The sequence below is a fragment of the Platalea leucorodia genome (assembly GCF_965183815.1).
Source record: "Platalea leucorodia genome assembly, chromosome: 3".
Taxonomy (NCBI): Eukaryota; Metazoa; Chordata; class Aves; order Pelecaniformes; family Threskiornithidae; genus Platalea; species Platalea leucorodia.
This window is the reverse complement of record NC_138825.1, coordinates 111,192,958-111,207,394: the sequence shown is the minus strand read 5'-3', so window position 1 is coordinate 111,207,394 and position 14,437 is coordinate 111,192,958. Positions and strand designations below refer to the sequence as shown.

Sequence of the window (14,437 nt, the reverse complement as noted above, 5' to 3'; positions counted from 1 at the left end):
CACACGCACCTCCAGTGAATCTTAAGAAATTCTGAAGAAGGATAAAAAACTTCTTTAGTTCCAAAATCTCCTTTACAGTTCTTTGAGATTCATTGCCAGAGGAGAATGTACTCCAAAAGCAGCAGCACAAATAGTTATGTCAAAGAAAAGATACGACAACTAAATATAGAGAACTTCTCACTATCACTGAGCAAATTAGTAAGAGGGCAATAGTACAGATCTGATTTTTAAAAAATATATTACTTATAAACACAACAAATATTTCACTAGAGACTATTCATACCTTAAGAGATCAGATAATGTCATTGGTTCTCTCAACCAGAGTAATGCCATGTAACAAAATGAAAGGGTCATTGGCATCGTCATCCTCAGTTTGTCCTTTTGGTTCTTCATTAAATACAAGCTACCATCTACCGATCCAGAGCACACAGAGGTGCTTTCTTGGGTTTATGTTAAAAACAGAAAAGAAAAAAAAAAGTAATTGATATGATATACACACAATCCATGGTATACAGAAAACGAGATAAAGGAACATACAAGGCCTCTTGTTCAGCAACTAGTAACATTTTGAAATCACTACTTTGAGTAGTTTGTGTACTTTTCTACTAAACAGCTTAACTCTAATTTATTCATCTACCACAACATGAGATGACAACCTGTTTCACAAACTGCTACTTCACTTGACTAAGACACTGGATCATATGAAGAGACAAAACTCACTCTGGTACCCATCAAAGCAGACCTGTTGTTGGGAGCTACACTTAAACCTGGAGTTCTAGAAGGACATTAACTCTTATACAACATATAAGCAACAGTACTTATGAGCTGGAAATGCTATTTTCCATTTGAGAGAGAAGGGAACAGCGGGGAAACAAGGGAAAATGTGATATGCTTAAAGGAGTACCTTGAAGTTGGGGATTAAAGCACAGAGTTTTAAACTTCAGCACAGTCAGGACTTTGACAAAAACATGATTTACGTCACAGAAATTTTACTGAGGTTAAGGTATGTATCCATCTGCCATATAACCTCTAACTGTGGAAACGTAAGTATCCTTTTGAAAAACATATCTACATTCAGTGAAAAAGAAGATACCTTTAGAACAAAAGTATAGCAAATGGTAAAGGGGGGGGGAACAACAACCAATAACATAAAACCAAACCTCCTTACTTCCTTACTGAGATGAATCACTGAAAACTAAGAGAAGCAGCAATGAGAAATTTAATTTAGGGGAGTGATTTATGAGTTAGGAACCTTTTCAGCAGTGGAACCTGGGAGTTCAGGGAAGGAGGAAGAGAAAAAGAAAAGCTTCTCTTCTTCCCTACATCATGACCCAGCTAGGACAAATGAAAGTGGTTTGTATTTAAAGCACACCGGCACAAAATATCAGCATTGATTCTGCAGAGATTTTCCTCACTGTGTTTCCCCACAGACTGTTCACCTGTTGAGAAAGGAACAGTGAGGGCTGGATCCACAGCTCCCTGGATGGGAGCTGCAGGGCCATGGCAAGCAGCCTGCAAAAAACAGTTTTAAAACTTGAGAGAGCTTGGCAACTCCACGGTTATGCTGGCAGGTGACAGCCAAGCCTGTAAGGTGACAGCGGTCAGCGGTAGAGCTCCAGCGCCCACTGACACGCAATGTGAAGGCAGACACTGCAAATAGCGTGTTCCTGAGCCAGAACTGGTCTGTGATGCCACCTACCGGCTCCTAAAACGGCGGCCAGTAGCACCAGGGACACAGCAACAGGTTAAAAGAACCGGCTCAAACATACCCCTCGTACCGACTAAGACAAGGTCTAGATGAGAGCATCCTACGAGGTCTATCGCGCATAGGTGCGTCGGAGGAAAAAAAAATCAGGAACACCAGTTAATCCTTTTAGTCAACAGTTTCACCTTTTACATGGATACTTGTGCTTAAAGCAGCTTCACAACTGAAGCTTCATTAATTTCACATTCAACTCAATTTAAAATAATCCTCATTCTATTTATGGCCTTAATGATGGCACAAAATTTCCTTTTATTTCTTCCAGCTTATGCAAGGCATGACAACACACAGTCACACACATATAATAATTTAAGAGTTTAATAAGCTTCTCTAGCAATATCTCAGTGCTATACTCAGTGGAATTTGCTATTATCCCTATACAAAAATAACAACAACAAAAAAAAATGCTTGCACATTGGACAGGCCTCTTAGGAAAAAAAAATGGTGTTGAGGTTTCCAGTCTGTAGCAGTAACAGCTCAGTAAAAATGTCACAGAAAAGGAAACCTATGAATCTTCACAACAATTACTGACTAGAACACATCTAGTATTACTTGTCTTAAATTCCAATATACAAAACAATTCCTATGTTTGTTTGATTTCACTAAAATGTACTTTTAGTGTTGCTGAACTCTTGATCCATTTCAAGTGCTTTTAGTGAAATTGGTATGACTACTTAAAGCTGAATTCAATTTCTGAAACAGACCAAGAACACATTAAATTACGGCCTATCTTAAGACTATCTAGCTGTTCTAAAACTCTAAGAAACATCAACTATAAAAGGCACAAATACCAAGGAAGAAAGGAGTTCCTCTAGACATCAAAAAGGGGAAGAAAATTCAATGGATATTTTCACTAGAATTCTTTCACTCAATTCTTTCCTTGTTATATAATATATATTTGTGTAACACCCAAGATCTGCTACATGTACAAACATACAGTGACTCTTTACCTGAAAATTCTGTCATTTTAATATATAAGGATGAAAGGTACTCATATTATATTCACAAAAATTTGTGTCACCATTTTTGAACCTTTTTCTCCTCTCTAATTCTGTTTGGATTTTTAAAAATTTCTTAATTTTTTTTAATTGCTGAGATCAAGTTTCTCATTCTATTACCATTTCTGAACTTTATGAAATAAAGAGAAAAACATGAATGAACAAGATTCCATTCTTCTGAGAGCAGACAGGTAATATCATAGAAGAACAGAAATGGGACATAGAGATGACAGTACGTAACAGGGGAAAAAGAAACACTGAAACAGACAAAGAAGGAAGAGGCAAGCAAAGAATAAAGCAGAAAAGAAAAAAACATCAGAAGCTTAAAACGCAAGCAAAGACTTTCAAATGTGCCTTGAAATGTATTTCCAATATCAGACATTGCAGCACTGTCTGGCATTACACTTGCCCAGTAGCACCAAACACTCTAATTTTTCTATAACATTTTCATTAAAACGTTTAGCATTCTGTAATTATTTTCAAGTTGATATTGTGAACAGAAAGGAAAAACTAGTGGAATGCTAACAGACGATTTTGATAGAAGGGGTTATAGGGAAAGTAGTAAAAAGAATGCAGAGACAAAAGATGCAGAAGTCCTGAAAATACTGTAAGGAAAAAAATTAGAAAGCTAAATATATCTACAGGATAGGAAAAAAAAATAATACCCCCCCAAAAGAACAAACTTATGTTTTTTAACATCAAAGTCATGACTGACAGCTCTGCTATTAGCTAAACAAGTGCTTACTCTCTAAAGCTGCCACGTTTGTGAACATCTAGCTTTGCAGATATAAGAGCAATTTCCTCCCACTCCAAACAGGAGGCATGGAGCAAACTTGTTATAAAATAGAACTTCCTCCTGCATCGCCCATTGTATTTCCAGGTCCTGTTCAACCTTCATCTCTTTGAGTAGGGTTTCGGGGGGAAGGTCTGCTATTTCTTGTAGCATATAAAGTACTCTAGCGGCAAACGGGACTGAAAATTTTACACTTTCCAACCAGTTCCTCCAATTCATTGTACATGAATACACTTTATACATATTTATATTTAAAAAACTATACAAAAATGGTTTCCAGATAGTTCAGTTCATTGCTCCTACCTGAGACCTTGCTAGTTGATGAGGCAAAACTGCAATCAGTTTGTAGATCCCCCTCACTTTCAGAGAGGGACAACAAGTGAAGAACGCTAGGTCTCTCTGGTTCACTGTCCACATCGGTACTGCTATCGCATACCTGTTTTTTGTAAATAAGTCATCGTATTATCTACTGTTAGTTACTGTTTCAATCTGAAGAAACCAAATAAAGCATGGCAGATGCAAGATCAACAGTAAATGAAGTTTAAACCCAAACTGTTCACATTTTTCTTTCTCTATGAATCACCGGTACCTAAAGAAACCCTGCAAAAAAAGTATTTTACAAGGATTTCTCAAGATAAAAAGATTTCTAGTGATTACATTACATTCCAATCTGCTACAGTGACCAGAAAGTTGGCAATACATAGAATCAAAGCTTGATGAAATAAGTAACTTCAAGAGAGCAGGCAGGAAAGGATAGTAGTTGATGATGCATTTTGTATCATGATTTCTGCTCTATCTGCTGACTATCTATGCCAAGACAAAGCAATATTTTTAAACAAGCAGTTTTCCATACTTGGAGAAGTATTTGTCTCTTAAAATGGGAAAAAAAACAAAACAACAAAATGGACATGTGGAACCCTGTTGAGAAGACATCCTTCATACTGAAGTGTCATTAATACAAGCTAGATGTGTAGCTTGAACATAGAAGGTTTCTGTTGTTGCTTTTTAAAAAGGTACCAAACATCTCATGGGATTTGAGCTTTTCACTTACTGATAATGCTTTGACAGTTTCCCCAGCCGGTCTGTTGCAATATGCCTGTTTGCTCTTTTGAAGATAACGCCTCCAAAAATTGCACAGAATTTCATCCTGATAAATACAAATGGATAGTGATTAGTGCAAAGTTTAGAAGATCATTAATTGCTGAGAGAACAGAGTGTAATTTCTAACTCAGGAATCTGAATAATGTTCCAGCTCTAATTTTACTAACTGTGATTTATAAACGATGTGTTAAAATTACCAGAGAAACTAAGTTGGTTTTCATATGCTCAATATTTTTAAACAGGCAGTTGTTCAATTCACTTTAAAAACTACAATCTTTTCACATAGCACCCCACTCACAGTGTACAGAACTCACACTGACATCTACATACCTTCATTTGTGGACATACTCCTAACGCTTCCAAAGCTTCAGCTTGTTTCTTGAGCACAAGCTGAAAGCCTTCACAAACATACCATTCACAGCCTCCATCTAAGTAAAAAAAAAAAAAAGTAAGGTTTTTTTTGTTTGTACTGTTTTGGGGTTTTTTTAGCCTTATGCACACTTATTTCCACTTAATGTTCTGTTCTTTTGGTATCAGGACAGAGATATGTCTCTCTATTAAATACTTTCAGATCTTAGAGCAAAGGCCAGCTACACTGAATACTCCATTAACTTCCATTTATCCACAGTCTTAATCAAGAAGAAAAGCTACTGAACAAGCACATTTCCCAAGAATAATATATTTCACTATAATTTCTAGTGTGGCAATCCAGTGGAGAGTTGTTAAGTGACCAGTTTTAAAATAACTGAGAACCTGTCATTAAAAAATGAAATATGATCATTTCTTTCCCATCCCCAGCACAGAAAACTGGAACACATTATGGTGGTGAGTCAGGCAAAAAACAACCAATATCGCCACGTTCTTCACCATTCTCTCCCACAGAATCATACACATTTAAATGAAAGAAACTTTCTCAGATATTCAGAGCTTCTAGCAAATCTCAGCACAACATGAATTTCATAAGGAATAGGCCTTCTCCAATCTGTTCATTATTGTCAGACTGTGTTAGATTTACTTTTTGCCCTTACTTCTCTATATTTACAACTTCTTTTCTACAGGCTTTTGGTCTTAAAAATTTTCTCTGCATTTCTCACCTCCCTTTTCATTCCTCCACACCTGTTCTTCATTATTTTTCCTTCCAATCACACCTCGCATCTCATCATCTTAGAAGTTATCTGCCCAAAGCTTCTGCCCTGCTTTAATGATGTTGGCTTTAACTGTTAACCACAGATACAGCTTACTCCTAGAAATGCGTGAAAATAAGCTGCCATAGTATAATGTAACTGCGCTCACAGAAGGGACGGTAGAAAGCTACGGATTTCTTTCTTAAGAAGCCTGGGGGATGGCTAATGACCTTCCTAACAGGAGAAATAAAAAGTCTGAAGTGGTACACAGCTCAGGCTTCAGGAGCAATACAGGATAAAGACAAGTGAAGGTGTTACAGTTGTTCCCCTTTTCACTCCTCCCTTCACTTCCCCACAATTGTTCTTTTCAAAGGAATGTAGTAATCCACTGCCAGCGCAGCGGAGCAAAGATAGGTCAGCGTATCAGAGACAAAGATAACCCTGTGCTTCATTTAGTACTGTAATGCATTTTTGATTTTTGAAAGTGGCCACAACAGTAGAACATCTATCCGGCCATCACAGTATACATACATAGCTCCAGCAGCAGCCTTACCATAACATCCTCACGGCATATATCATCATACGTAATGACTACTGTTCTTCTGAATCATGAAATTAAAAGTACAGAAGTGACTCTGGATGAAAGATGTAATGTTGGTTTAGCTATTGTAACTGCATGAAATCTCTTCCATGTAGGTCTGTGTGTAGGTTACAGGGCCAAGAACCTGCAGTGCAAGCCAGACTGACATTCTAAGAGCTGGATCACCATCACATTTCACTTACGAAGACAGACAACTTTTCTGGTTTTGTGATAGCCATCACAAGGAAGGAACAAAGGGATCACTGCATCTGAATGCATGCCACCAGTATCTTTAGTGAGTATTGGCTTCCACAAATCAAAGTGGCAATAAGTAACACATAGTTCTGTTCAAGGCCAAAAAAACACCACCGGGCTCACAAAGGTCACCTGTGGCTCAGGAAGTCACCAAAGGTGAGCGCTTGAGGTACTAACAGCATTTGCGGGGTGTATTTTTTTCCAGTTCTTACAGTCTTTCCTAGCTATCTGCTTCTGGCCACTGTCAAAGACATAATGGGGTAGATGAACCTTGGCTGAACAGCCACTCATGCAAAATACAGAGGGAAACTCATACATACCTGTTTTTTCCTGCTTTCTTAAACCTTTGGAGATTGTCTGGATTCTTACATTAGAAACAAAATCAGCATTTACAACTTCTCTAGTTCTCTGCAAAACAGGAATATATCTTAGCAAGAAAAAAAGCCAGGCCCAGATTGTCCCATCATAAAACATACTGGAGGAACTTGTTCAAGTTTCCTAAACTAAAGGGAGACAGAACATTCTGAACTTTTCATTCAGAAACTGCAAAAATAGAGGATTACTATCCTGGACATACAGGTGACATGCATCAGGGTTTGCCTACATCGGTGCTGTACTAAAGTGCAGCAATACCCAGGCAATAACTCTTAAGGCACCTAGACAGTGTGCTGGCACTACAGCTACAGCAACACAGCATCTTAAAACGGCTCATTTTAAATTTTGTGATTTCAAGGAACATTAGTTTTAAACAGTGTCAAGTAAAGCGTGAAAAAGGAAGAATCACAATACTGCCTTCAACTCCTAATGCCAAAGAGGAAATCTAACATTTTCTTAATACAAACCCAAGAAACAATCAAAATAAACCTTTTCCAAGGCCAGTAGCTTAGCTTTTTACCTCAGTAACATTGTGGCAAGATCTGCAATAAAATCTGCCTCCATCAGTGAGACCCCAGTTCACTTCTGAACACTGAGCACAGCGTTCATTAAAATCTCTCTAAAAGGAAAAAAAAAATATGGAGTTTCACATGCATTCAAGTAAAACAAATGGCACTATTACTAGGCTACTGCACAGCTTTTAAGATTATTCAGAGGAGAATATTTATGCCCTTTATGTTAGCTCTTGTTGATAACAAGTAATCATAGCATTTGCTATCAGTCATAGATAACTGTGAACAAATAATGTTAGCTGGCAAGCGTGAGCTCTTGTGTATGTGAACATTAGTGCAAGGGGAATAATAATCCACACCTAGCACACATGACATGGCTTGAAAAAAACCACAGAACATCAGAAATGGAAGCAGAGACAAAAAGTAGAGAGGGGGAGATGAAAGTAAAAATAAATTTCTGAAACTGTGAAGAAACAGAAGCAGTGGAAGAAAGCCTGCACACGGCGGTGAGGAGACGTGCTGGCAGAAAGGGCAACTTCCTGGAGAAACCGGAGGAGGAAGGAGCAAAGGGGGAAAACAACAGATTACAAGAAGGTGTTTTTCAGAAGCACCCCACAGGAGCGTGCTGGGGACGGGCAGCTCCCCTCGGCCCGGGTGGGCGACTGGCGGGGCGGCTGGCGGCACGGCTGGCGGTCCCCCCCGCCGGCACACCCGCCGGCACACCCGCGGCCCCGCACCGGGCCCCGGCCGGGACAAAGCCCCCGCCGCCGCCGCCGCCGCCTGCCGAGCGCCGACCCCGCGGCCGCCCCGCCGAGGGCTCCGGGCAGGGCCTCGCCCGCCGCCTCCAGGCCCTGGCCGTGCCCGGCGGGCGGGGCGGGGCAAGGCCGGGCCGGGGCAGGCAGCGCCCAGCGGCGCCTCCGCTCTCCCGCCGGACCCCCCCACCCCACAGCCCGCAGCCGCTGAACGCCCGGCGGGGAAGCGCCTCCTACGCGGCCGCAGCCGCCGCGCTCCGCCAGCGCCCTCCGGCCCAGCGAAACCAGCCGCCCCCACCGTTCCCTGCGCCGCGGAGCCGCCCGGCCCCCACCGTGGCCTCCTCGTCCATGCCGGCAGCCGCCGCGGGGCCCGCACCATGCCAACCGCGCCGAGCGCCGGCGCTGCGGGCCGGCCTGGAAACGGCAGCCCCGGCACTTGCGTTCCGCGGCCGCCGCGGGGCCGGGCACCCCCGGCCTGGCTGCCTTTGTCAAGCCTGTCCCCGGCGGGGGGACCGCCATCTCCCGCCCCGCCGGCGGCTCCGGGCGCCCCTGGGTGCCGCCCTGCCGCCCCGTCTCCCCTCGCCGGAGAGCCCTTGGCGGTGCGGCCCGGAGGCGCTGAGGGACCGCTGCGCCCCGGCGCTGCTTGGGGTGGCGCAGGCCCACCGCGGTGGCCGGGGGCCCGCTGGGGCCCCGGGGGGGGAGCGGGGCCCTTCCCCCCCGAGGGGACGTGGGCGCGTCCCCGCTCAGGTGGCACGGGGTGCTTCGCCTCTGAGGGGATGGGAGCGCTTCACCTCTGAGGGGACATGGAGCGCTTCACTGAGGGGACATGGGTGCTTCCCCTCTGAGGGGACATGGAGCGCTTCACTGAGGGGACATGGGTGTTTCGCTGAGAGGACATGGGTGCTTCACCTCTGAGGGGCCATTGAGTGTTTCACTGAGGGGACATTGCACACTTCCCTGAGGGGACATGGGTGCTTCCCCTCTGAGGGGACATGGATGCTTCACCTCTGAGGGGACATTGAGCACTTCCCTGAGGGGACACGGGACACTTCTCCACAGCAGCGTCCCAGGGACTGGAGGGGATACGCGCCCCTCCAGCCCCAGCCCACCGCCATGCCTCTGCGCTGAGCTCCTGCGTCCCTGCCCTTGCGTCGCCCTGGCCGGGTACACACGGCGGGTGACCGCGGCGGCTGTGCTGAAGCTGTTGAAGGGGGACTGCTACTGCCTGTACAAAAGGAGGCCACAAGAACTCATTTAACTATGTAAAGTGCTTGGAGATCCTTGAATGAGGGAAACTATGATTTGAAATTCGCTTTCAATTAAAAAAAAAACCCCAAACCTCCAGATCTTGATGTAGGTCTCTAATTTCTTGCACGCTAATAATAATGTTTAAAGATGTCTAAACACTGAGATCTGTTATTGCAATGAATTTGCCCACAAAATTGGAGAACAGGTTTAGGCCCCTTAAAAAAAAAAAAGGTCCACTAAGTGAAAGCATGGGAAAAAATTAAAGCTAAAATATACATAGAAAGAGGTGAGGCTGCCTTGACAGCTGTGGTTACATTGATGTTGGAGGATATGTACAGACCTAGAGGGGAACTGTTGATGTTCAAGAAAAAAAGTTATTACTCATACCAACTGTGATCTTTTTTCAGTGTGGGATGAACATTTGTAACACCCATTAAAGAGAATTACGCATGTAATTCCTGACATGTTAAAAAGGTGATTGTCAGCCTCACAGAACTGTAGCTAATACTTTGATGAAACAGATCCTACTTGTGATTTTAATTTCCATATTTTTTGTTTGTGGAAATACTGTTCTGGGAAAGCAAGGCCATTTCGTGTGACAGAAAGGGTTTGATCTTTTTGTAATGAACTTCTAAGATGAAGTACTACCTTGAAAAAAATCAGGGCAGCTGTAGCTGTGATAAAACAGGAGGAGTTGTCTTCCAGTTCAGAAGATGAGGCATTGCTCCTGCTGAGAGCGGTGCTCGCGTGTGACGCGACACTGTGAGCAGGCAGTGGGCCTGCTCAGTGGATTTAACTACATCGAAGAACTTGGTTAAATTAAGCGTGGAAGTGACTGCTTTGATGAGGCAGGACCTCGGAGTTAGGACTTCTGCTTTCTAATTACAGCTGGTCAAAAAAAATGTTAAAGCATAATCACAGGACTCTGCCAATTTGTCAGAACCAGAACACTTCATATTCAATGGCAGCAGTTGAAGATAAGCAGGACAAGAAGAAAAGTGGGGGTGACTGCACGGGGAACTGTATTGGTGTATTTCTGGGCATACTGGTGTAACGTGCCAGTGAAGTTCTGGAACAGGCAAGCGCTTACTCTCTGCTTTTGGACAACCCATGCTGCTTTTCTGAACTGCATTTTCCATGCAGGTGAAACAGAGATATGAAAACCTACCAAACTATAGGAAGGGAAGTTGTACAAAAACTAATACTGATATTACTAGTTAGTTACCAGTATCCAGGCTCTATATAAATGCAAAGCTTCTATCGGTGTTTCTTAAGACCATCAAATAATTAGTGCAGACTAGTAATCTAGCAGCAAAAAATCAAAGCGTAATAGGGGTAGCAAGTCTTGTGTCTATTTCTTAAATATTTTTTGAAATGACAGGTATAAAACCGGTTTTTCAGCATATAAAATTATGTGTAACCTTTGTCCCTAATTACAAGTTACCCAAGCATACTGATAGGGGTATGATAATTTCAAAGCCAGGAGACAGACTGTCTTCCTGCTTCGGCTCACTTTTCTAATTAAGATCATTACGCATAGTAGTCAGATTGATTCAAGGCTTAGATAAATAATACGTCCTGTTGTTTCCATTGATTTGAATTTTTAATGAACTGGGTTCCATTGCTGATATCACATTTCTGGCTCTTGACTGCAGACTTTCTACATGTGAAAACGTAAAAACTACATATTGGACTGAAAGATATGTCCTTTGGCCTGTCGTTCGGGATATTGCTCATGAAATTGTGCTGGCTTCAGGATACGAACTTCTGTAGCAGAGATTCTCCCCAGAGTCTTTACCCATTGTCAGACACCTACGACAAAGAGTTAGAGCAGAAAGGCAACCTCAGCTGCCCTAAAGATTGTGCAGATTAACACAGGGCAGATCTACCAGATTCAAGTTAATAGAAAATATACATAGTTATTAGCACCCACAATTTGATTTTTGCACCATCTCTCCATGGAAGAACTCATGTTTAAAGACAGGCAGAAAACAAAAGGGAAATTAGGAAAACAAGAAGCAGATGGCTTTACTCTAACTGATCTTTAAAAGAGACCACACTGTAGAAAGGGCCCAGGGGAAAAGCTGTGCCAAGCAGAAGCGTGGTGGAGGCGAAGGCAGGGAGAGACAGTTGTGCAAGAAGCCGGCAGGCGAAGGGACAAAGGTGGGAGCAGCCGCGAAGCGTAGGGGTTGCAGCAAGCTCGGCAGGGGAGGATAACCAGGGAGGGGCTGAGCTCAGCGGAGCTTTGAAGGAAGCCAGAAGAAGAATGAATTTAACGTTACAGCTCAGACACACCCAGCATTGCCTTGCAATAGTGTTTATGATATAGCTTCAACTCTCAAATTTTATTTTTAAAATACATTTCTAGCCCTGCTGTGGAAAACTTGAAAATACAACCTCGAACATCCAAAACAATAGAAAGCAGATAACTTATTTTCCCAAAGTTTATTCAGGTTTTCTTGAGCTGTTCTTAGGATGCAAGCAGCATGAAGTTGAATTTTTGACTGCCAAAAGCAGCAATACCGCACCCAGGAGGGAGGGCAGACTTATCCAGTCTTATGCACTGAGTATGCAGTTCGCACCATCAGCTTCTGCCTTGCACATAGGCTGCAGCCCAGCCCGTCACAGAGGTGCACTGCAATGCCACAGTCTCGCTCCAGTTTCACGTGTGACTCTCCATGCCACAGAGAGCTGGTGATCATCTGCGATCATCTAACCAGGGGTGTTTGGAGACACGGACCACAGGGGAGGACCTCACATTCAGATGAGCTGCTCTAGGAGGTAAAACTCTTTGGGTTCAACCTCCTCGTGTGATCTGAAGCCATGCTAATGTGTGGTCAGCAACAAAGTGATTTGGGAGGTCTGCCTGGGGATGCTGAAGTGCTGGCTGGAGTCAGGTAAAGACGTCATTGTGGGCCCTCCCCTTTCCAGAGGAGCACCAAGCTGCTATCTCACTGTCCATACTGGCAGAGGTTGCACCCCTCAGTACCTGGTGACTATGTTAACCTGATCCCACAGAGATACAGAGTAGGGGAAGGACGCTTCTAGGAGAAAAGGTGATCTTAGCAGCCACAAAGGAACAGACCAGGCAGTGGGTGTTTGAGTGTCCCATTTCACATTCCAGGCAGGTATAATGCCTTTATTTTCTCCTTTTTCAGATTTTATTGAACAGCTAACATGAAACATTCCTTCAAATTATAATACTTTACTTTAATAGTGTCAGACTTTGTCTAGCTTCCAGCTTCACTGAAAGAAAAATACACAGCATGCTGATGGGGATCTTGGGTTCCACTGTGGCCTTGTGTGTCCATAAAGCCATGAAGAGCGTTGTCAAGATCCTTCTCGGATGTGTTTAATCCACAAACACAGTGGTATTTTTAAAGGAATCGAGAGCCACCTTGTGGAGCTGGGATTCACGAAGGGGCTCCAAATCATACTGCTGGGAACAGCTACTCACTGCTAGGAATTCAGATCCAACGGGATCCTGGAGGTTGTTAATCTGGTAAACGTGCACGTGTCTGCGCATATTCAGTGAGTGCACAGTACACGGCTCCTCTGCTGATTAAAAACAGACAGCAAAGAAATATACTTGTGGGCAGTGGCAGGCAAGAATGTAAGTCACAGAAAAATGCTCCCTAACCAGAGAAATAGCAAAGATGGGATCACTGATAGACATAACCCATAACTGGAAGTATTCACCAGTCATTGTTCCTGCATAGAAGTAAAGATTAGTCTTGGTTCTGAGGTTGCAATAGGAGCTATAAAATGGTTCTTTTACCATTTCTCTCCCGTCATTTCTCATGATGAACTCTGAGCTGCTTGTCAGTACCAATACATGGATACCAGCACATGGTCTTACCAAAACAAGAGGAGAGGTGTTTGATATTGTTCAGTACCTTAATGCAGCAGCAGCTTTATCTTCAGCACATATTGTCATTAGATGATGACTTTAAAATATGTTTTATGTAAGCACAAATTTTAAAAGTCCTCTAAGCGGTAGACCTTAAATATCTAAAGACGCTCACACAAAAAAGAAGGGACTGTGATGCTGGAGTCAGTCATTCTCCAAGTGCTGGAGAAACCATTGCTGATGTAAATAGCTGATAATCTGCTGGTGATCAGTCTGGTTATTGAATCGTGACACAACCAAGTCCAGAGCAGGACTTGAACACTGAGCAGTCCTACATGCTTTTACCCATCTTGTAGTGAGCTAAGTTTCAGCTCCAGAAGCTTTTTTAATTAGTTACGCACTCACAGAGCTCTAAGTTAAATTAAATTTAAAAAAAGATACCACTTTCAAAATCCTTGTTAGCTAAACAGTCATTAATATCCCAAAGCATGCTACAAAGCAAATAGCAAGTCATTCTTTTTAGGTCAAGTCTTAACAAACAAGCCCAACGTATCCTTTATGCTTAGTAGAGTTCAGTTTCCCCTTTTGTTCAGACATTGTTTTGGTAAACAGGAGATATCTATTGGTATCTTTAATGGTCGCTTCAGACTGGTTTAATTTTTCCCCAGTAATTTAAATGTAACCACGTATAAGATGGCATGTGGTAGTAGGAGAAAATTCAGAAAAAGACACAACAAGGCTATGGCAAGGAACCGACAACTTCTATTCTGGTTTCAAAAAATGGAAATCTTAAAAAAAGGTGTAACTTTTCTTGTCATACTTCATTGCATCATGCTTCCAAGAGGCCATCATGCATGGATCCATAGAGCACCGGGAGCAGGTTTCCAATGTTTGTTCCAAACAAACCGTGACAGATGATTCCACATTAGAATACACAGAGGTGAAGGAGAGCCAAATGTAGAAGAAATAGAAATGAGCAGAATGCAAACCCCTGTTTTCAGAACATTCCCAAGCTTTGGACTCAAGTCTGCACTTCCCAAGTTGTCTCTGTCAAAAGGAGAGCGCAGCAGCATTCAGGAGAATCCAG

The 14,437-nt window shown here is 42.9% G+C and overlaps 1 protein-coding gene across 1 annotated transcript in view; it reads right to left on the bottom strand.

The window, feature by feature from the left end:
• Window positions 1–8,648, bottom strand: part of TAF1B (TATA-box binding protein associated factor, RNA polymerase I subunit B) — a 50,216-nt gene extending 41,568 nt beyond the window's left edge. Inside the window, exons 1-7 of the mRNA XM_082306716.1 lie at window positions 8,585–8,648; window positions 7,509–7,607; window positions 6,934–7,021; window positions 4,985–5,082; window positions 4,605–4,700; window positions 3,857–3,989; window positions 284–440 (exon numbers count right to left, since the gene is read on the bottom strand). Of these exons, the coding sequence (XP_082162842.1) occupies window positions 284–440; window positions 3,857–3,989; window positions 4,605–4,700; window positions 4,985–5,082; window positions 6,934–7,021; window positions 7,509–7,607; window positions 8,585–8,602 (689 nt within the window). The 5' untranslated portion in view covers window positions 8,603–8,648. The remainder of the gene's footprint in view (window positions 1–283; window positions 441–3,856; window positions 3,990–4,604; window positions 4,701–4,984; window positions 5,083–6,933; window positions 7,022–7,508; window positions 7,608–8,584) is intronic.
• Between the last annotated feature and the right edge of the window lie 5,789 nt (window positions 8,649–14,437).